A 22,732-nucleotide genomic window follows, 5' to 3' on the forward strand; every position below is an offset into this window, starting at 1 on the left:
TAAAGTTCGGGATCTGATTGATGTTAAAAGAGTTATTAAGAGTGACAAGGCTCAAAAGCGATGTCTGACGCAGACGTCTGAAGCGCATGCACACAAACGCGCGAGTGCGTGACACTTCGTGCTATTTATACACATCTTCAGGAGACTGGGCTCGATATATATAGACATCTAAAACAAAATTACAGGTTTAAAAATATCTGTTTTGACAAGAATTCACGCAGGTATGACCTATAATCTGTTATATCTGAAGTGAATGTTTGGTTAACTGTTAAGGAAAAGTATCTGTTGTGTCATTATATTAAACCCTTGCATTATCCTACAGTCTTAAAGTGGTCTGTCTCAATGTCAAAATTAAATAAGAAAAGAAAAACATATATGTATATATTGATATTGTTTTTGCTCTGCATTAACAGGTATAGTTCTGTCATGCTTTGTCAGATTCCAACAATTGGTCCAATTGTTTTGAAGTTTTTTAATAGAGAATGTTAAAATATAAATGACACATTTTTGAAAATTTGCTCATACCAACTCAATTTGCCGGCACAGGTCACAAATGATGCAGCAGCAAACAGAAATGGAGAAAGAACAAGGTCTTCTAAAGGCAAAAACATTTATAAAACTATGGCTGATGGTTCTGTTGAAAATGTAAACAGGCTGTTGTAGACATACATTTGCATATAGCATATATATTATCCAAATCCATGCTGATTAGAGCATTAAAATCTTAAAAAGTGTTACATTTAGGTAAATTTAGAACAGATAAAAATGTGCGATTAATTTGCGATTAATCGCGAGTTAACTCATGAAATCATGCGATTAACTGCGATTAAATATTTTAATCTATTGACAGCCCTAAATTTTATGTAACAGAAAGTTGTTCTAACCCCAAACTGAAGCAACAATTGTAAGAAAATAGGAAAAACAGTTGAGTAACCAATGCGTGAAACTGTCACGGAAAAGAAAGTCGTGTCAGGGGCACGTAAGATGGTGGAAATACGTGACAATGTCACGCAAAACTGAGCAAAATAATGCGTGACTATTTCACGTATTTTGTGAGATCAGGTTGTTTCAGACACCTGACCTAGGTTTAGGAATTCACAGTGTGAAACGTCAAATTATGAATACCCAGGGTTTAAAGCTTAACCCCAAGTTAAGTACGAACAGTGAAACGTGAAACAGATAACTCAGGATTTCGTTTAGAATAACCCGGGGTGAACTATTTCCAATGTGAAAAGCATGTGAGGACTTGCCCCAAAGTCATTGAGACAACTTGCCCCAAACTAACATGTGTGCTAATGTTGGCTAAATCTCAGGGTTAGCTTAACATAGCACATCAGCTAAACTATCAAAAGACACGTTATTGTCTCCTCTATTTTGTGCAAAGTAATAATTTTTAACATTCATACCTAACAAAGTGCAAATGTTTTACTTTTTAAGGCAAAAAATAAGAAAATAATGCTATAACGTCAGATTAGAGCGATCTTGACGACATGTGAACACAAAGTTGACTAGAAGAAGTTGTCACTTAAAGTGGCTATTTGATTTTTTAGATATAGCCTCTAGTGTTGAAGTTATGAACAGTGTGACAACTTACCCTTGTGACAACTTAGGTCTGATATCATATCTTATAAACCTATTTAGCCACATATTGTCTGTAAACGATGACCATTATTAAAACAGTACATGTTTGTCACAAATGTATTTTCTGTTTTAAGAAATGCATTTTTTCCAATTTAAAATTAATATTATTTTGTTTATCTCAGAGAAAGCGACATAATTTGAATGTGAAAGCAATAAATATTGTTAGTGTAAGAAGGCAGCTGTCATCAGTCTTACATTAAATATGATTATATGGTCTTGGTAACCAATCAAATAAATATGGGCTACATTAAACACCCAAACTTTAAAATAAAAACAAATGACAAAAAAGAAATATTGCTTTGTTTTATTGCTTTGGTGATACATTTTGTACACACTGCATCTATATCATTTGCCACTGAGTAGATAGCACAATTGCATGAAATCAAATGTCATATATTGATGTTGTGAGCTCTGTTGATTAAAAAAGCTCATTGCTATATTGTAACTGTCAGAGAGTCAAACAAATGTATCATACATACGGCTCCAGGCTTCAGTCTCACAAAACCAAATCATTTTAAGTATAGAAATAAAAAGAGTATATTTACATAAATTGTATATGAAAAGATAAAACAGCATTACATTCAATCCCAGAGTATTCCCAGCATCCTGCAGCTTAGCTCCCAAAGTTTCTCCGCCATTTCATCATCTCTAGCAGCTCTGGTGCATCTTGAAGATCCACAGTTACTTCACATAGTGAGAAAGAAATAAAGGTGAAAAACAAAAGAATTTTAGACTTAAATTCATCATAATAAGATCAGTCAAATGTGTCAGAAAGTAATACCTATAATAACCACCGCTTTCCTTGTCTAATTCTGGTTCAACTGCACAGTAAATGGTGGTTTGTGCTCCCTGCACTGGGGTCTTTGTGAAAGGTCTCACAATTTTCCACATAATAAGAAGTCCAAGATTCATGTGCCTTTTAAGTTCCGTTCGCACAATTCCTGGATGAACGGCATACGCTGTCACACCAGTGTCTGATAACACAACAAACACACAGGATTATTATTATAGGCAAAAGTGTATACACAATTCCTATTCAAATATTATGTGCAGAAGTTATAACTGGGTTCATTTTAGACACTATGGATGTGTTGCACTGGCAAAATATACGCTTGGATCTCGACGTGCCTTACACAGCAAAATTGACTTAACCAAAGGCATTCTTTATGGCTGAACTTTAGTGATCGACTAATAAAGGGATTGTAATTTTCTCAGTTACACTTGGTGCCTCTAGCGGTGCATAAATCACACACTTCATCATCGATTCCCTTTATTTTATCAAACACCTACCCTTGAGTTTTTTGGCCAAAGAGCGAGTGAAGAGAATGCTGGCAAGTTTACTCTGACCGTATGCCCTTCTGCTGTGATAATATCTCTCACTATTGATATCATCAAGTCGTATTGTTCCCCAGCTATGTGCCATTGAGGACAGGTTAATAATTCTGGAGGGAGCGGATCTCTTCAGCAGATCAATCAGCAGGTGGGTTAAGAGAAAGTGACCTAAGTGACACAAATTGTTGGTGTTAAATTGCAAGTGATTCATATAAGGAGTCTACTACAGCATTAAAAGTGCTCAAAGCTGTCCAGAAAGGTACACTTTTACCTAAGTGGTTGACACCAAACTGCATCTCAAAGCCATCTGCTGTTTTAGAGTAGGGACACATCATGACTCCAGCATTGTTAATGAGAATGTGAAGCGTTCTCTCCTCTGAAAATAGAAAAGAGAGTTTTAATTATTATTTGAACGTGTTGTAGGTGGTGCACTAGTACTGTAGCCTATATGAGTAGGAAACTTATGATCAAGTGTAAAATAATATTAGTTTTATAAAAGAATAAAATGTAAATACTCAGAAACTATTGCTTAGATGCAAAACCCTCTAAGTGCATCTGATAATATTTTTAAGTAAATCTGATTCTATGACTAAATCCATTAAAAAAATATTTATTAAATCACTTACCGCTGTTTATAACCACAGCAAATTCTCTGATAGACTTTGTGTCAGATAAATCTAGTTTTCGGATAACTATGTTTTGATTTCCAGACTCTTCAATTATCTCTTTTTGTGCAGACTCTGCTTTGTTTATGTCTCTGCAGGCCATGATTATCCTGGCACCTGTGAGGGAAATCCACTTACAGTACCATCACTTTTATAAATGCAAGAATACGGTAGTCCTTACATAAGATAAAGTTATGAAACATATTATTTTATGAAGTTTTATGGTCATTGTGTAGAGTACACTCTAAAAAATTTGCTGTAATTTTGCAGCTGGTTGCCAGTAACTTACTGTAGAAGATAAAGTCAAAAAATGTTTCATGTTAATTTAACTTTGAACAAAATGTTGCCAGTAAATAACATAAATGTAAAATCTACAGTAAGTTACTGGCAGCTAGTTGCCAGTAATACCCATTAATACTGTAATTTCTACAGACATTTTTTACAGTGTATACATTTGAGCACACAAAAGTAAAATAATTGTGATACCACGCTTTGCGAGGTCTCTTGTGGTTTCTTTGCCAATGCCAGTATTTGCTCCTGTGATAATGACTGTTTTACCATCAAGTCGTATGCTAGATGACCACTGGGTACAGAAGAGCTCTCTGCGCAATGATAAAATATTTTTTACAAAAGACATGCAATATAGCAAACACAAAAGGCACACGAATAATCAAATGGATAAACAAATTCTTCAAATGTGCATAATCAAAAAACTGTAAAGCATTTAAACATTTACCTTAAACTATAAATGTTGGCCATCTAGAAAATATACCGAGATCAACACATGACTTCCCTCTGGAGTCGAAGACAATGTTAGGTTTCAGTTTAGGAGAGCCAACGTGCATTGTTGTGGATTAGGAATTAGGCTAATCCAGAGTTATTCAGCATCCACTGATCCACTGTTCCCTCAGCCTGAGCACATTCCTCTGTGGATTCTGCATGCCTTGTTTTACCAACATTTATATTGAATTTTATGAGCAAATGCAGATACTGAACTGTGAAAGGGTAGTGCATGCAACTAATAATAAAACAAATCCAAAGACCTTTAAACTACAGGGTAGGATTATATACTCACACAAAAATAAACCAATTAAACCATCGTATAGACCAATGGTTTTCAAACTGGGGGCCGCGAGATGGTGCCAGGGGGGCCCCAGTTTTATGACATTTTATGAAATACATTACTTTATCATGAATTCTGTGTAATTAAACCTAAAAAAATAAGGCTACTAACCAAAAGCACTACTTTTTTGTATAATTTAATGTTTTTTTTAATTAAAATGTTGAGTTTTAGAACAGTTTTTGTCACAAATTTTCTTTGGGGGGCCGCGAAGGAATGCACCGTACACAAGGGGGGCCGCACACTGAAAAAGTTTGGGAACCACTGGTATAGACTTCTTAATTTAATGAAAAATGGCAAAAACATGCCCATTGCATATAATAAGTTAAAATATTGGTTTCATTTGGTTGAATTTATAGGCCGGTTTCCAGGACAGGGTTTAGATTAATTCAGGACTAAGCCTTTATGTATGTAATCCTCCAAGTATGCTTTAAGTCAAATCAAATAGACTAACCACCGTGAATCTACATTGATTTACTACAAATGAAAATTTAGAATAATGTTGGTTCATACAGAATGTATTGTGGTATTTGTTTATAAATATGGGGACTATTTTCAGGTGTCTCCATTGGCATGCTTATATCATACACTCTCAAAAAAAAAAAAGGTACAAAAGTTGTTACTGGGGCAGCACCTTTTCAAAAAGTACACTTTTTTAACTAAAAGGTTCATATTGTTACATCAAAGGTACACAGTGGCATCATACATACTGGTACCTCAAAGATCCTTATCTGTACCAAAATGGTACATATTAGGACCTTTTTAAAAGGTACCGTCCCAATGACAACTTTTGTACCTTTATTTCTTAGAGGGTTTTCCCTGGTTTTTCATACTGTATTTCACAGTACAATGGAAATAATATTTCATTTACATGCACTATATACTGTATATGCACTGAAAGTGACAAATAAACAGATTAAGAAAGAGTGTGTGAAAGTCCAGTTTTATAGCAAGAGAGCAGGAAGATTGAGAAAGAAAGAGGCAATGTAGTAAAACTTATAACTTCCTTATGCATGTTGTTGAGATTTGTAAATCTTTAATCTCTACTGGGTAGAACAGTGCTGTGCTTCCTGAAAGGTGTATGGTATGGAGGTCGGCTGTTTCACTTAAAAACCTTTATGATATTTGAAGGACAATGACAGAAAATTAACATACAGTAGCCTACAGACGGAAACACTGACATTAGGATCGATGAAAGTTCTCTTGGCACCTGAATGAATGAACTGTCGGAGTGTCCGCATGTGGAGGCTCAATCAAAATAAGGACTTGGATTCATATTCACTGTAATCGGGTAAGTACTGAATTCTGTTACTGTTAACATGGTTTGCGCTAAACGTTGCATTTAGAGTGGTGGACTTTCAGTATCATTTTACTGCAAGTACAGTATAAAAAATGCTTTGGTATTTTCAACTCATTGTTGGGTCAAAAATGGCCAAACTCAACCTCTTGGGTTGTAATTTAACCTAGGCTGTTTTGTTTCAACCTAAAATGCTTATTTTAGCGATTATTTTAACCCATTGTTGATTAAAATATAAACTGGGTTAATTTCTAATGACTGGGTTCGTCCCAAAAGAGTGCATGTCATATTTTCAGATTGAAAAGTAATTCTATTTATCAAACCAAAATGAGAATATTTATATTATTTCTCTGTTTTGTTCTCTCCCTCTTTAACAGTTTAAGGGTTCTAGAAGCATTACATGGGAAGTGTTTTGAAACTTCTGTATTTGCTAACATTACCTAATTAAAACGGCAAGAAATTTCATTTTATAAGCCTATAAGAAGACATCTGAAATCTTTTTCTCATACCTAGACAAGAATGCATATCTGAAGGCATATCTGTATACACAATATTGTGCAAAAGTCTTGCACCATGCTATACCATTAGATTTGTTGTTTTTGCAATTGTATGGTGATCATGTATGATTATTTCTCGGTCTCTTTATTGGAATGCAACCAGAAAATACAGAGAATGTGTATGAAGTATTAAAAAGTATAAAGTATAAGCTGAAGTGTCAAGTATTTAGGGTAACCTCCCTTTCCACTTAAAGGCGGAGTGCACAATGATTGAAAAACGATTTGGAAAAGGGAGTCAGACCGACTACCAAAACACACTTGTAGCCAATCAGCATTAAGGCACGTGTCTACTTATCGACATCCTTGCCAGGGTTGCGTGTGTGTGGGGCGCAGGGCTCCAGACTGCCACCAAATGGTGGCATTTTGCCACCAAAATTTGAGAGTGTGGCACTGAATTTTACATCCAGTCGCACATGTGCGACCAGTAAATGTGACCTTTTTTTAATGTGACACTGAATTTAAAAAACAGCACATTGTACTTTCTGCATCTATCATTAAAGTATTTATTAGTAATACAGTGGAAATTAGTAGAAATGTGAATATTTGGTTAGCATGTTGATTTACAGTGTGTGCCCCTAAAATTTCTGGTTGCGCCCCTAAAACTTTCAGTTGGGGCCACCGTGCTCCTAGTGAAAAAAGTTAGTCTGGAGCCCTGGGGCGGGTCTATCAAAAGAAGGTCCAAATTCTATTGGGGTAGGGGCGTGTTTGTTTAGGTGATTTCAAATGTCAACATCAAACATTGTGCACTCCGCCTTTAAGCAATAGAACACAGCTGCAGGATCTCCTAAACCTAAATAAAATGTAATCCTAACTTCTAGACTTCAGTGTCCCTAAAAAAAGCTCAAGATGTGTTTCATGCCAAGAGAGGTCACAGTAAATACTGACTGATGCCTGTAGAAGAGATTTAGTATTGAAAATTGATTTGTTTTTAATTTTGTGTACATATTTCCTGTATTTTCTGTTTGTATCTTAATAAAAAGACTGAAAAATAAATATGGATGGACATTAAGACTTTGCTAAAGCAACAAAGCTGGTGATGGTGGCCTAAAGGGAGTCGCACACCGGTCGCGCAGCTCAGCGTCACGCCGCATCACGTCTATAAGTCGGAGGTATCGTAAACCGGAAGTGCACATTAAATAGCGCGAGCTTCCTCAGATAGCGTCTACTTCAAAATGCAAAATATGTTAAGCAGCCAATGTTAATAAATTATAAATAAGTTAGCAGCCAATGTTAATCATTATGATTTGGGACAAATATGATGTTATTTAATGTTAAACTATGTGAGTGGCGCTCTGTGGCGCGACAGGGATTTTTTTCCCCCTATATGTTGTACTTTTTTTTTTATTGAAAATATCAAGAATAATAAACAAACATGGCTCCATGAGATTCGTTGCTTCAAAATTAGTATACAGAAAAGATATAGCCTGAGGGAGCAGCTCTTAATACAAACAGGAATTACACATGTATATGAATACAAAACAAATAATATTAGTAAAATTAAAACAAACAAAAAGAAAAGAAGAAAAAAGATAAGGGGATAATTCAGGCGCGACAGGGATTTGAGCAACTTCCTGAGTCGTAGCTGTGCGGCGCGGAAAGGCGCCACCTGTTGGTGCCAGTGTCCGTGTACTCATAGAAAGCAATGTGTTCGAGTTTTTTAGAACGGGGCGGCGCTGAGCTGCACGTCCTGTGTGCGATCCCCTTAAGACTTTTGCACAGTACTGTACACCATGTGTCAATATATCATCTCATATTATTTGTGCATATGTGGATGCTTATTAAGTAACTATAAACCTTGCATTTTTCAGGCATTTAAATGGACAGAGTTTGAAAAAGTGAGTTTTTTACAATTCTGCTCTGTATCCACACAGAAAATCGAAAGATACTTCTAATCAGGGCTTTGAACCAGAATTTTTTCCCAATAGGTTCGTTCCAAACAGAAACAGTATTTTTAACTTTTCCGGTTTTCGATTCAACCCTAAAATTGACGTTCCTGATCCGGTTAGAACTAAAAAAATTAAGTTCCTGAACCGGTTAATAACGTTCCTTATTACACGGCTCTCTGGAATGCTTGATTCTGATTGGTCAGTTGAGACATTTGCAGGTTCGTTCTTTTCAAATAATAACCGCTCCAAAGTAATAACGCATAGCCGGACTACTTGCACGAGTAAAATCGCTCCGCGCCAATAAAGATCAATAAAGATTACTGTTTGGCGCCATCTTGTGACAAACACTGGACAACCACGACAAGACACAGACAGTTTACTGAGACTGAACTTGACAAAATAGAGGATGACAGCTACGAAGCCAACACACACAAAAATACAGAATGGGCATTAAAACTTCTCAAAGACTGGCTAAAAGAGAAAAAATAGAGACAGACAAGTATGAAGCAGACGATCTTAATAAGGTATTACAATCATTTTATGCATCTGTGCAAAGTTTCGCGGAAGGATAAAAATGTTAATTTAAAACAAATATGCCAATAAAATGTTTCAATTTCATATTCATGTCCAGTTTTTTTTTATGTGGCAAGTAGCCGTGTAATAAGCGGGATAACGTAGAGGCAGCCGGTAGTTATTGGGAAATAAGCCCCTTCAGTGTGATACAAGACCCTCCGCTTTGCGTCGGGTCCTGATCACACTGTCGGGGCTTATTTCCCAATAACTACCGGCTGCCTTTACATTATCCCTTACATGTCAGCTGTGGGACATACAAATAAGTATGCTAATCATTAGGACATTAAACATAACTTATTAGTCTACATAATTGTCCTTAAGTCTCTATCTTGTCATCGAACATTAAAAAAAGCTACATTATGTAAAATTGTTTAAAATCACATATAAGTGTTAAAGGAATAGTCTACTCATTTTCAATATTAAAATATGTTATTACCTTAACTAAGAATTGTTGATACATCCCTCTATCATCTGTGTGCGTGCACGTAAGCGCTGGAGCGCGCTGCTACACTTTGATAGCATTTAGCTTAGCCCCATTCATTCAATGGTACCACTCAGAGATAAAGTTAGAAGTGACCAAACACATCAACGTTTTTCCTATTTAAGACGAGTAGTTATACGAAAAAGTTTGGTGGTACAAAATAAAACGTAGCGCTTTTCTAAGCGGATTTAAAAGAGGGATGATACATCCCAGATGATAGAGGGATGTATCAACTCTTCTTAGTTGGGGTAGTGGCGTGTTTTGATATTGAAAATGAGTGGACTAGTCCTTTAACATTTGTAAGCCTTTGAAATACATGCAAATGATTAACTTTAAATTTGCGTATTAATCCACAAATCGCATGCGAGCCGTGGGTCGTGATCAACTGCGATCCGTTATAGTTATACCACTAATTAGTATCAAAAAACCAAACATCTTAAGATACTTGGTAACCTACAATATTTACCTCTTATGATTGAGCATTAGAGACTTGGCTTGAGAAGGCTCCTTGCTGGTGGCAAGCTTCTAATTTCTCAGAGTCAACGATGACCATAGGGTGAACTTCACAGAGTATTGCATTGGAATACAAATCTTGTCACAGAACGAAAAAATTAAGATATTAACCGGTTACCATTATTTTAAATAAACAATTCTGTTCCGGAACATATATTTTTGGAAAGTTTCTGGGTTTTTTTTAGTTTCTGTTCCTTGCAAAACATCAAAAGTTTCTGGTTTTCATTCCGTAAACCGGTTCAAAGCCTTGTTTCTAATACACTTCTAATATTAACTGTAGCATTGACCTGCAGCCAGTTGACCATTTATGTGTTTTTCACAGTGTCAGAAGTTGGAAACAACAGCAACACCACCGGCCATTTGCCACAGGACTACAGATCTGCTCTTTTGGTCATATATGCATTCATATTGCTGGGTGGGACTCTAAATGTTGTCCTTACGTCCTGTATGCTACAGTCCCAAAGACGGCTCTCTTTCACCAACGTGTCAGTGATCAACCTTATAACCGTGCACTCTTTATTCCTTTTCACGGTGCCGTTTCGTATTTTCTACTATGCTTCTGATACCTGGACCCTGGGGCAACCTTTCTGCAAAATCGTCAGTGTTATGATCCATGCTCATATGTACCTTGCATTTATCTTTTATGTCTTCCTTCTTATTGTGCGTTATGTGGAGAACTTTAGTCAGCAGCACACGCTAAATTTCCATCGCGTTCTTCACGCCACAGTCGCGAGCGCAGTTGTCTGGCTTGTCATTTTTGCCATTATGTTGCCCTCAACTATGGTTAAGTATGGTCTAAAATCATACACCAACGATTCAACTCAGTGTTTTAATTTTGGTGAGGCTCTTAAAGATCCTGCTGTGAAGATCTTAAACTATCTTATCTGCACAACAGTTTTACTGGTCTGGACTGTGCTGTTGTTTTTTCAGATTTATTTTCTGCTCTATGTGGGTAAGAAATATGGCACACGTGACCGACAAGAATTCTGGGTACAAGTTAAAAATGCTGTTTTTCTTATGGTAATGTTCTTTTGTTTCGTGCCCTACCAAGTTTTTAGGATCTATTATGTTAGTAATGACATCAGTTCTGAGTCTAAACTTCAGTATAAAAATGAAATATTTCTTGCCTTCACTGCTTTCAGCTGCTTTGATATGATTGTTTTCGCTGGAAGGGATTTGTATAAATATATGATGTCAAGGGGATACATGTGTTGAATGTCTACTTTGACGTGTACATTTCTATATTGGTGTAATATGATTAACTGTGGTGGCTGGTGCTAAAAAGTTTTTTTTTTGGGGGCGGGGGCGGCAAACAAACTCAAAATCAAACTTTTACTGTAGTAAATAATGCAGGACTGTTAATTGGCATTTATCGAGTGATGATGCATCAGTAGTACTGCTTAGCTAAAATGCTGAAAATGTTGCTGTTAAAGTCAACTACAGCATGAAATAAATGTACTATGAATCTGTGAATTTGAGTATAATGTGGGTTTATTGAACTAATCAAGGTAATCATTCACACACACATGCACACACACACACATTTTTTTGAAGAACAGCGTTGTAAAAATTCTATCATTGTCAATTATTATCCGTCATTTCATGTTTTCATGATCTGTTTTTGTTCACATGTTCATTTCTAATCATGAACTTACAAGGCGAGCATACAAGGTACAATGGGTTTAATTATTTGTGAAGAAGAGAACAGATTAACAGAGACCAATTACTTTGTGCTGAAGAGGCAAATATGAACAAATCAAATCACAAAATACTATTGCAAATTAAAATATCAACAAACGTGTACAAATCTGAATTAAACCTAACACATGACACTGTGTATCTGAAACCATCTTGTGTAATAAACGCATTAAAGCAGATTGCAGACTCTATTGTCATTAGATTTTTTGTCTTTACCTTAGACAGACGATGTCTTGTTGCTGTTTTACTTTTGTTCTGGAGAATGATTTTGCACTATTCCATTACAAAGTGGAGTTTAATTTCAGCAGCGCTGCGCAGACCTATCACTGTATGACATCAAAGTATCCTGGAGAGTTAAAGGAATAGTCTACTCATTTTCAATATTAAAATATGTTATTACCTTAACTAAGAATTGTTGATACATCCCTCTATCATCTGTGTGCGTGCACGTAAGCGCTGGAGCGCGCTGCGACGCTTCGATAGCATTTAGCTTAGCCCCATTCATTCAATGGTACCATTTAGAGGTAAAGTTAGAAGTGACCAAACACATCAACATTTTTCCTATTTAAGACGAGTAGTTATACGAGCAAGTTTGGTGGTACAAAATAAAACGTAGCGCTTTTCTAAGTGGATTTAAAAGAGGAACTATATTTTATGGCGTAATAGCACTTTTGGGAGTACTTCGACTCGCCTGAAAAGTCCGCTCCCCTTCTCACTCTCATAATGGAAGAGGGAGGGTGTTACTGCGCCATACAATATAGTTCCTCTTTTAAATCTGCTTAGAAAAGCGCTACGTTTTATTTTGTACCACCAAACTTGCTCGTATAACTACTCGTCTTAAATAGGAAAAACTTTGATGTTTTTGGTCACTTCTAACTTTATCTCTAAATGGTACCATTGAATGAATGGGGCTTAGCTAAATGCTATCGAAGCGTCGCAGCGCGCTCCAGCGCTTACGTGCACGCACACAGATGATAGAGGGATGTATCAACAATTCTTAGTTAAGGTAATATTGAAAATGAGTAGACTATTCCTTTAAGAGACAGCTGCATTAGATTAACGCACTGCCACCAACTGGACATGACTAGGAATAACATTGACAAGTTGTAAGTGCAATCTGTCAAAACAGTGTTCACATTTTTCTTTTTCCTAAAACTGGAATGGAACGCAGCCCTCAAAGTGCCTTTTTGAACTCCATAAGCAACAAAGTCAACCAAGTCATAGAATATACAGTTTACAGGATTATCTGAGCTCTCGCTCCACGAAATTCCAGCTCAAATCCGCCACAACATTTTGTGCAGCCTATCATGCATTCAGACTTTAAAACAGCAAACAGGGAAAACAATAAAAGGCATGACTTAAATCGTATCCAGCTAGCCAACACCGTTTGCAATACGTGATGGGAAAGCACACAGTCATTTGACTCTGTTGGACAATCTGGTCCAAGCTTCTTAATCCTTTATTTATTCTTCAACTGAACGCCTTGTAAAGGATGATTTTGTAACAATAAAATCATATTTTCTTTCATCTCAGATATTTTGCTTGCTTCCACTGATCAGTACTGTAACTATCAGTTACATGAAGCTGCAACGCGGTTATGATACTCTGAGAACGACCCAATCACATGAGGTCAAAAACATAAAAAACAATATTGATTTGCTAACAACAAAAGTGGGAGGGTTTGGGCCGCACAATGCTGCACCCCAAGGTGGAGCTGAAACAAGCCAATTAGAGCTTAGCCTCAAGTCACATGCTTTTAACAAGTTTACTGATCAATATACACACTTGTTTGGGTGGTGCCCCAGACACACACACACACACACACAACCAACTCGGTTTTGATTTTTTTTTAAATAAATGATAACATAACAGTGAAATAGCTCAACTAAATGATTTTATTTTGTATTAATTTGCACTATTTATTTAACTTTTTGGTAACATGTTAAAGTAGCTTCATCTCTGGCCAACTTTAAGGGGGCGGTGCCCCAGTGCCCCCTATTGATCAGCCGCCACTGATGATTAATATGAATTTTATTGGCTATATATTGCTATTAGTGCATTACAAGTTTTAAATTCTGTTTTGTGTAAGATAATTTTAAAATGTAAAGGTTTTATTGCTGTGCAAAGGAAAACTTTCCTTTATATTTTAAAGCTGATCAGTATACATTTCTTTTAAACTTTGTTATGTTGAATTTCTATTATTTGTAATTTGTATTTGTTTTTGGTTTGTTTCATTTTCGAGAATAAAACTGTAAAACCGCCACTGATAACGTCAGCAGTCTATTAAACAGCGTTAAGTGTTGGGCATTAGTTTCCCATAATCTCACAACTATGAAAAGTGCTAACCACAAAGCTGACACTCATAATTCTAGTAAACAGCACAGCTTAACTCTCCATACAGACAGTCATTTAAAGGTCACATTCTTCCTGATCCCATTTTTAAAACCCTAGTTAGTGTATAATGTTGCTGTTAGAGCATAAATAATACCTGTAAAATGATAAAGCTCAAAGTTTACTGCCAGGCGATATATTCTCAACAGAATTCCCCTTTTAAAGCCTACAGCGAACGGACGGTTTGGACTACAGCCCTCTACTTCCTGCTTTAATGACATCACTACAACAGTTTTTTTGACTAAACTCCACCCACAGGAATACGTCAGTCGCCAGCTAAGCTCAAACGGCTCTGCTAAGCTAAGCTGCTGTCGAATCACAACACACTAAACAAACTACACAATCAGAACTCGATACGTATTTCTGAAGGAGGGACTTCACATAACAAGGAAGACATCAGCCCGTCTTTAAAGGAATAGTCTACTCATTTTCAATATTAAAATATGTTATTACCTTAACTAAGAACTGTTGATACATCCCTCTATCATCTGTGTGCGTGCACGTAAGCGCTGGAGCGCGCTGCGACGCTTCGATAGCATTTAGCTTAGCCCCATTCATTCAATTGTAGTATTTAGAGATAAAGTTAGAAGTGACCAAACACATCAACGTTTTTCCTATTTAAGACGAGTAGTTATACGAGCAAGTTTGGTGGTACAAAATAAAACGTAGCGCTTTTCTAAGCGGATTTAAAAGAGGAACTATATTTTGTGGCGTGGTGGCACTTTTGGGAGTACTTCGACTCGGCACAGTAACACCCTCCCTCTACCATTATGAGAGTGAGAAGGGGAGCGGACTTTTCAGGCGAGTCGAGGTGCTCCCAAAGGTGCTATTACACCATAAAATATAGTTCCTCTTTTAAATCCGCTTAGAAAAGCGCTACGTTTTATTTTGTACCACCAAACTTGCTCGTATAACTGCTCGTCTTAAATAGGAAAAACGTTGATGTGTTTGGTCACTTCTAACTTTATCTCTAATTGGTACCATTGAATGAATGGGGCTAAGCTAAATGCTATCGAAGCGTCGCGGCGCGCTCCGGCGCTTGCGTGCACGCGCACAGATGGTGGAGGGATTTGTCGGCAGTTCTTGGTTGGGGTAGTGACATATTTTGGTATTGAAAATGAGTAGACTATTCCTTTAAGACAGTGAAAACAGCACTATACCGATAAGTAAATTGTGTGAAAAATACAGCGTTTTTTTACACGTGAAAAATGAACACATATTATATTGCGCACTGTAAACACAATCAAAGCTTCAAAAACACAGAAAGAACGGGACCTTTAAAACTTTCAGCAGACATGGAAATAAGTAAAAACTATAAAAATACAGTTCATGACAATTTATTATACAGTACATTGTGGGGTCAACATGTATGTCTGTCTGGGGTAGGGTTAAGTTTAGGGTTCGGTTAAGAGGATAGAATCATAGACTGTAAAAAATATGGACGTAATTGTACCAGGCTGTAAACATATTATTTTCTGCTGTAAAGTTGGCCAATTTAACATGAGGGTCTATGAGAATAGACTCCCATTTGAAGTAAATTGTAGTTTAAGTCACTTCCGTACTGGCTTCATCAGAGAGATTGGAAAGTTGCCCCTCGGATAGCATATACAGTTTGTACATCATTATGTCCATATAGAAGGTCCCCACAATGTATAAAAACGAACGTGTGTGTGTGGTTGTGTTGTGTTATGTCTAGTTCCTCTTGAGTTCAATAACTGTAATACTCAAAGGACATAAGAGAAGTTGAAATAATCTGAATTCAGATCCAGTAGACCTTAAAGTATTTTGCCACCCCCTAGAGGCCACTGGATTTTGAAACTCTTGCATGAGACAGTTATATCCTCAATCAACCTTTTCAAGCATTGTGCAAGAACTGCTACCTACTTTCTTACAAGCTTGGTTCAGGCAAACAGAGACCTATTGTCTTTCAGAGCACATTTATTTACCATCTGACTTAAAAAAATGCTGTTATGCCATACGTAAAAACTCTTTCAGATTAATCTGACATGAACACTAAGTTCTTAGTATGTAATTTCTATTTACATTACTGTTGATTACTTGAATAAGCATCTGTTGCTGTTTGTACTATCCTTACATCCATAGCTGGTTACAAGAAAAATGACACCCCATCACCAGTGGGACACTTGGTGAACCCAGAAGCTTCAGAGCCAGTAAATGATGGCTAATTATGTACTACCATACCATAAAAACATCATCATGTAAAACCAATCAGAAGCCACAAACTGCAAAACCAACAACCACAGCTGATATGAGCTCTATACAGAAATGGTCAATTAAAAATATTTTCGTAAACGTGTAAAAAATGTCCCGTGCTCCACAGCAGTCCCGCCAATGTAAAAATTAATATCCTAGATATTGAAAAACGTACTGCCTCATGAAAAGTGTTAGTGTGCTTCTTGTGATATAGTGATGTAGCTTTTTGACTTGACTGCAGTTGAACTTCTCTAACTTAGCAGTTTTTTGTTGGGTTTTCACACGGACAGGATTTTTGCTGTTTAAACAACTGGGGTTGGTTCATTTTCACCATATTTTGTGCTGAATTTGGCACACCACATAACCACATTGACTATATATATATACTGTTTTAGTAGTAAGTGAGTAAATGAAAGAGAGCACTAAGATTGTGAAAAAGTGATGACTTCTGTATGCATGTTGTTGAGATTTGAACATTTTGAATTTACACCAGCAAGAAGATTACCGAAGTGTATCCTGAGAGCTATGGAGGTCGGCTGTTTTACGTAAAAACTTTTACGGTATTTAAAGGATAGCAACAGAAAATTAACCTATACTGACTGACATACTGACATCATGATCATTGTTAGTTCTCTTGACATCTGAATGAATGAATGTCTACATGTGGAGGCTCAATCAAAATTAGGATTCAGTATCTGATTCATATTCACTGTAATCGGGTAAGTACTGTATTCTTAACTGATTTGTGCTAAACTTTCCATACAGCAAAAGGTTAATGTTTATGGTGGGAGATTTTTTAATTTCTGCATATACCCATGTCATATTTTCAGATTTAAGTCATTTAATTTATCAAACCATCATACTGTAAAAGTTGAACAGAATTAGATGAGATGTTTTTTCTATCTTATTTAAAAAAAAGTGTTTAGAAGCATTACAGGGAAAGTGTTTTGAAACGTTTGTATTTGCTAATATTACCTCACTGAAAGGAGTGTGATGTTTCTTTTAGACGGCTATAATAGACGACAGGCAAAATCTTCAGTCCTCTTCTTTTACCTAGACAGGTAAGACACAACAGGGTATTAGCAATATAAAATCTGAAAAATATTTTTTTTCCTCAGCACATATGCATGTGTTTATCTCATAAACTGCACGTATATTAATGCCTATGGAGTAATTTTATAAATCTTGCACTTTTTCAGGCTAAGAAACTTTTATCAGGAAAAGTGAGTTTACTTAAAGTTTCTTTCAATTATAATCTTATAAAAAGCAATCAAATGTAGAGGTTTGGAAATCCTAACATTGTCTCAAAAGCATGTTGTAATAATAACTGTAGCATTGAATGTTGAATCTCATACAAGCGTCTGCATTTTCACAAATATCACAATATTGTAAGTTATCTCTGGTCGTATGTTTTTTTCACAGTGTCAGAAGTTGGAAACAACAGCAGCACAAACTCCACCGGCCATCTGCCACAAGACTACAGATCTGCTCTTTTGGTCATATATGCATTCATATTGCTGGGTGGGACTCTAAATGTTGTAATTATGTCCTGTATGTTACAGTCCCGAAGACGGCTCTCTTTCACAAATGTGTCAGTGATCAACCTTATAACCGTGCACTCTTTATTTCTTCTCACGGTGCCGTTTCGTATTTTCTACTATGCTTCTAATACATGGAGCCTGGGCCTACATTTCTGCAAAATCGTCAGTGTTATGATCCATGCTCATATGTATCTTGCATTTATCTTTTATGTATTCCTTCTTATTGTGCGTTACATAGAGCACTCGCGTTCGAAGCGCCTACTAGATTTCCACCGCGCTCTTCACGCCACAATCGCGAGCGGAGTTGTCTGGCTTGTCATTTTTGGTTCTATGTTCCCCCCAACTATGCTTAAGTATGGACTAACTGCCAGCGATTCAACTCAGTGTTTTCATTTTGGTGAGGCTCTTAAAGATCATGCTGTGAAGATCTTAAACTATCTTATCTGCGCAACAGTTTTACTGGTCTGGACTGTGCTGCTGTTTTTTCAGATTTATTTTCTGCTCTATGTGGGTAAGAAATATGGCACACGCGACCGTCAAGAGTTCTGGGTAGAACTTAAAAATGCTGTTTTTCTGATGGTGATGTTCTTTTGTTTCGTGCCCTACCAAGTTTTTAGGATCTATTATGTTAGTAAAGATATGAGTTCTGATTCTGAACTTCAGCATAAAAATGAAATATTTCTTGCTTTCACTGCGTTCAGCTGCTTTGATATGATTGTTTTCGCTGGAAGGGATTTATATAAAAATATTATGTCAAGGGGATGCATGCATTAAATGTCTACTTCGACGTGTGAATTTCTATAGCATGATTAAAAAGAAGTTCATTAGCTACCATTGCTATCGTGCATTACAAGCTTAAATTTCTAACTTTCCTTTATATTTTAAAGCTGTGCTGACAAGATTTCTTTTACATTTTGTTTTGTGGAATTTCTCTTATGTGTATTTTGTATGTATGAAGATCTTTGCTATTTTTTTGTTTTGTTTTGTTTTCGAGAATAAAACTGTAAAACCGCCACTAATAACGTCAGCAGTCTATTAAACAGTGTTAAGTGTTGGGCATTAGTTTCCCGTAATCTCACAACTATGAACAGTGCTAACCACAAAGCTCACAAACTCATAACTTCTAGTGCACAGCACAGCTTAACTCTCCAGACAGACAAGCATTTAAAACTTTCAGTAAACACGGAAAAACCTAAAAAAAACAGTGCATGACTGTGTGTGTGTGTGTGTCAGTTTTTTACATTGTGGGGTCCAAATGTCCCACAATGATCCCACAGTAAAAGTCTTCACCACCTACATTGTGGGGAATGCTTGCTGGGGTAGGGTTAAGTTTAGGGGCTCTTAGGTTCAATAACTGTAATACTTAAAGCATATAAGAGAAGTTGAAATCATTTTAATTCAGATCCAGTAGGCCTTTAAGTATTTTGCCACGCTCTAGAGGACATTAGGTTTTGAAAAATAATCAAACTTACCCCATGATTTACTTACCCTCAAGCATTCCGAGATCCATATGACCATCATCTTTCAGACAAACACATTTGGAGTTATTTTAGTAAATGCCCTTGTTTTTCCAAGCTTTATAATGGTAGAAAACAGGGATCAGGGAACAACTTTAAACCACAAAAATGTGAATGAGATGGATGGTTCAGAACAGTAGATAATTCGAGGCTCCCTGGAGAAATCAAGGCCTGGGCTGGGTCTGTGTGAAAGGTTTTGAACAAAAGGTGAGCAGCTATCTATGAAGATGGCTTAGCCTTAGTAACATCTGGCTATATGGGAATACCAACACCCTCAGGGTCCCTTTTAGCTCAGTCACGGAAGAGTTCTTCATTGCACGGGCATGGGATCCAGAGATGCCAAAGTGTCCAGCGCAGGGATCATTGTGAGGAAAGGGAGGTAGTGGAGGGTACCCGATGCAGTCCAGCAAGCAGAGACTTGACTAAAGCACAAGGCCATCTTTGGAATAGTGCCGCAAGGCAGATCTGGACTTGGGAGCCTAATCGCAACCCAATTTGACTCGGCCAGTAAAAAGGAGAGGCAGAGGCGGGCGAGGTGTGGGGAGAGGCAGGAGGAGGTGAGATCTTCAGTTGAGGAAGAGCGAACCAGCAGAGCGCCTGGATGAAGTGGGAGCAAGCAATGAAGTGGAGTGTCACCTGGAAGGACATCTGGAAGTGGAACTCCTAGAGCCGGTCTATTCAAATCTTACCCTGGAGGGCCGAGCACTACAGAGTTTAGGTCCAACCCTAAACTAGTAATTGTCTAGTGATCATGAAGACCTTGATTAGCTTGCTCAGGTGTGTTTGATCAGGGTTGGAGCTAAACTATGCAGTGCTCTAGCCCTCCGGGGTAAGATTTGAATAGCCTGCCCTAGAGGATCAAGTTCTTGATTCAGGGGGTCTATGATGTCCTTCCAAGTCCATCCAACCTGTGCACATGGGGCAAAATAGAAACACCTGCATGCCCCCCTGTGCTCCAAGATAGAAACATTAAAACACATCTTGAGCAGTTGCTCCAAAGTGTTAAGTGAGGGCCGGTACCGATGGAGGGACGACCATGTCCTCAAATCCATTGCTGAGGCAATCAGCAAGGGGATCAAGGACTGCCGATACACCCAAGCTACAGCCAAAGTGACAGCTATAGCTAGTTGCAAGTAAAAGGTACAGTAAGTTGAACCTTTTGAATTACAGAACCATACCATAAAAACAAAAAGTACCATAAAAACATCATTATGTGAAACTTATCAGCATCCAGCAGAAATTGCAAAAACTAACAACCGCAGCTGATGTGACTTGTTAAAGTTACAGTTAAAGTAACTTTCTCAGCTGTTTGCGTTTAACTCGAGGTATCACCTCCAGTTTGACACTCTAGGTGGTGATGCAACTCTTTCAAATCTTTGTCTTCATAATGGCTAAGTTTAAAATGCATATAAATTTAGATATATTAAATCAAAGCGCTCCAGCCCCCTCAAAAGCACCTGACATCCATTTTCAAATGCTGAGTTATAATGGGCCGGGTGCTAATTGCAAGTAAAGAACTCTGTGCCTCTTCATATAACATCCTGCCCAATGCCATTGGAGTGAATGAGCTCTTGTTACACAGCGGAAGTACTAGGTCCAGAAATGCTGTCTCTCTCTCTGTTTCTTTGGCTGCTACTGGCAAAATGGGATTAAAGGTGTTTTCACACAATGCTGCCTCTCACGTGACATCATGCTGACATTTGTGTCTGAATACCTTTGCAGACAAAGGAAGCATCTATCTGAACTAATCAGAAAGTATCTTTTATCTTAATAATCCTTTAACCCTGCTTCTATCACTAGAGCTATTTACAATGTGTAATGTAATCATGTGCAATACCCAGTGGACCCTATTACGGATACTCCACCTTTTCCACAATACACATTACATTCCTTTGCCCATATACATACAGAATACAGCATGGTTTCTTCACTGACTGGACCATTGCTCACCAAACCTCTATTTCTAATTTGGTGGTTTCTGGAGTGGGAGCACGCCACTTCTTTTTTATAATCAATTTGAAAATCAAGTTCCAGCTCGAAACAAAAATGACTAAAAGAACCCACAATTACTAGATTGCATGTCTTCAAACCAAGGGATGGAACTGTATATTTTGCTTTAGCTACTTTGTAAACTCAGCATTGGTATTTTGGGGTATTTGCACACCTCCCAGATAGCACAGGGATGTCAGTAAGATGTCTGGTAAAGATCTGGAGTTCTGGAATACATCTGGTGTGTAAAAAACTTCTTAATGGTCTTAGAAGGAGCTGCTTTACATTCATTCTAAATCAAAAACGTCTTGCAGACGTCTTCAATATGTCTATATGACATCTTTTAGGAAACGTCTCAGAGACGTATTGCAGATGAGCAAACAATCGAAATAATACATCTTTCAGATATAAACACAGACATCAAATAGACGTCTCCGAGATGTATGTGTGCTATCAGGGCTCTGTATTATTGTATTACTGTATAATAAATTTTCATCTTTACTGGCATGTAGTGTAATGAGACCAACCATTACATGTTTTACAAGACTTTCTATAAATAAATTTGAGCTGTAATTTAAGGAGAAGCCTATTAATCTAATCCCATGAACCATGTAAGAAAACATTTAAGCAAAACTTACCTCTCTCCTAGTGCTTTCTGCTTCTGGCATCCATTCTCCTCCCCAAATCCCAATCTTTTCACATTATCAACACTAAATGCTCCGCTGTGGACTGCCTTCCACGTCTCCTCTCAGACAGCAAGCCAAATATGTTTTACATTTATCCTGATTAATTGCTATTTCTCTCATAATATTGCTAAAGGTGATGAGGTACTTTGAAACCACTGGAGGTAGTGCAACAACAGGCCTGTGTTGTTTTCACACTGACAGCATTTTTGCTGTGTAACTAAACATGGCTTTATAATTTAATCACAAAAAGTTTGTCCAAATAACAACTTCTATATGATTATTATAATTTAATAAGTATAATTTCTCAATGTATGCTGTATTTTACATCACTGACGTCTACCAATTGGAAGGTATTCTGGAAGGTATTAAAAAAATTGTAAAACATAAGCTAGAAATATATTTAATTTTTCATATTTTATATTATTTGTTAACACGATGTTAAAATATATACTTATTTCCAAAGAAGCTTCGCGATGGGGTCGTGCTCAACATGTGGTCAGGGATTATTTTATGATAACGCAAACTAATAACATACCGCTCATCCGGGTATTTGGGTCATCTTGACCGGTACTACTTGCCTATTTAATGTATCACTCCGCTGTCTGTTTTCTCGTCAGGTTTGATTTGGTTA

The 22,732-nt window shown here is 37.1% G+C and overlaps 3 protein-coding genes across 4 annotated transcripts; 2 read left to right on the forward strand and 1 right to left on the reverse strand.

The window, feature by feature from the left end:
• Window positions 1-1,932: 1,932 nt before the first annotated feature.
• Window positions 1,933-22,649, reverse strand: LOC129442131 (retinol dehydrogenase 12). Its single transcript, XM_073874953.1, has 8 exons — window positions 22,054-22,649; window positions 17,344-17,421; window positions 4,125-4,573; window positions 3,600-3,755; window positions 3,245-3,349; window positions 2,932-3,141; window positions 2,423-2,615; window positions 1,933-2,325 (listed from the first exon to the last, which is right to left on the reverse strand). The coding sequence occupies exons 3-8, from the start codon at window positions 4,273-4,275 to the stop codon at window positions 2,223-2,225; spliced, it is 918 nt and encodes a 305-aa protein (XP_073731054.1). The 5' UTR covers window positions 4,276-4,573; window positions 17,344-17,421; window positions 22,054-22,649; the 3' UTR covers window positions 1,933-2,222.
• On the forward strand, window positions 5,804-11,372 carry LOC129442132 (probable G-protein coupled receptor 141). Of its 2 annotated transcripts, none has more exons than XM_055202000.2 (3): window positions 5,804-6,049; window positions 8,421-8,447; window positions 10,388-11,372. In XM_055202000.2, coding segments are annotated over exons 2-3 (894 nt in total). In that variant the 5' UTR covers window positions 5,804-6,049; window positions 8,421-8,446; the 3' UTR covers window positions 11,281-11,372. The 2 variants fall into 2 exon arrangements, with proteins under 2 accessions (XP_055057975.2, XP_073731023.1); XM_073874922.1 differs by lacking the exon at window positions 5,804-6,049 and adding an exon at window positions 6,098-6,507.
• LOC129442133 (probable G-protein coupled receptor 141) lies at window positions 15,174-19,108 on the forward strand. The gene is made up of 4 exons (XM_055202003.2): window positions 15,174-17,087; window positions 17,375-17,429; window positions 17,568-17,591; window positions 17,791-19,108. Coding segments are annotated over exons 3-4 (894 nt in total). The 5' UTR covers window positions 15,174-17,087; window positions 17,375-17,429; window positions 17,568-17,590; the 3' UTR covers window positions 18,684-19,108.
• Window positions 22,650-22,732: the final 83 nt, after the last annotated feature.

Source organism: Misgurnus anguillicaudatus, chromosome 2, assembly GCF_027580225.2.
Source record: "Misgurnus anguillicaudatus chromosome 2, ASM2758022v2, whole genome shotgun sequence".
Classification (NCBI taxonomy): domain Eukaryota; kingdom Metazoa; phylum Chordata; class Actinopteri; order Cypriniformes; family Cobitidae; genus Misgurnus; species Misgurnus anguillicaudatus.

What these genes read in the sequence shown, in the direction of transcription:
- LOC129442131 (XM_073874953.1), bottom strand. Translation starts at nt 4,275, where the DNA reads ATGTCTTTTGTAAAAAATATTTTATCATTGCGCAGAGAGCTCTTCTGT. An exon ending in TGCTGTGGTTATAAACAGCG is followed by an intron (nt 3,350 to 3,599) that starts GTAAGTGATTTA and finishes TTCTATTTTCAG; the next exon opens with AGGAGAGAACGCTTCACATT. An exon ending in GTTTGGTGTCAACCACTTAG is followed by an intron (nt 3,142 to 3,244) that starts GTAAAAGTGTAC and finishes TGTGTCACTTAG; the next exon opens with GTCACTTTCTCTTAACCCAC.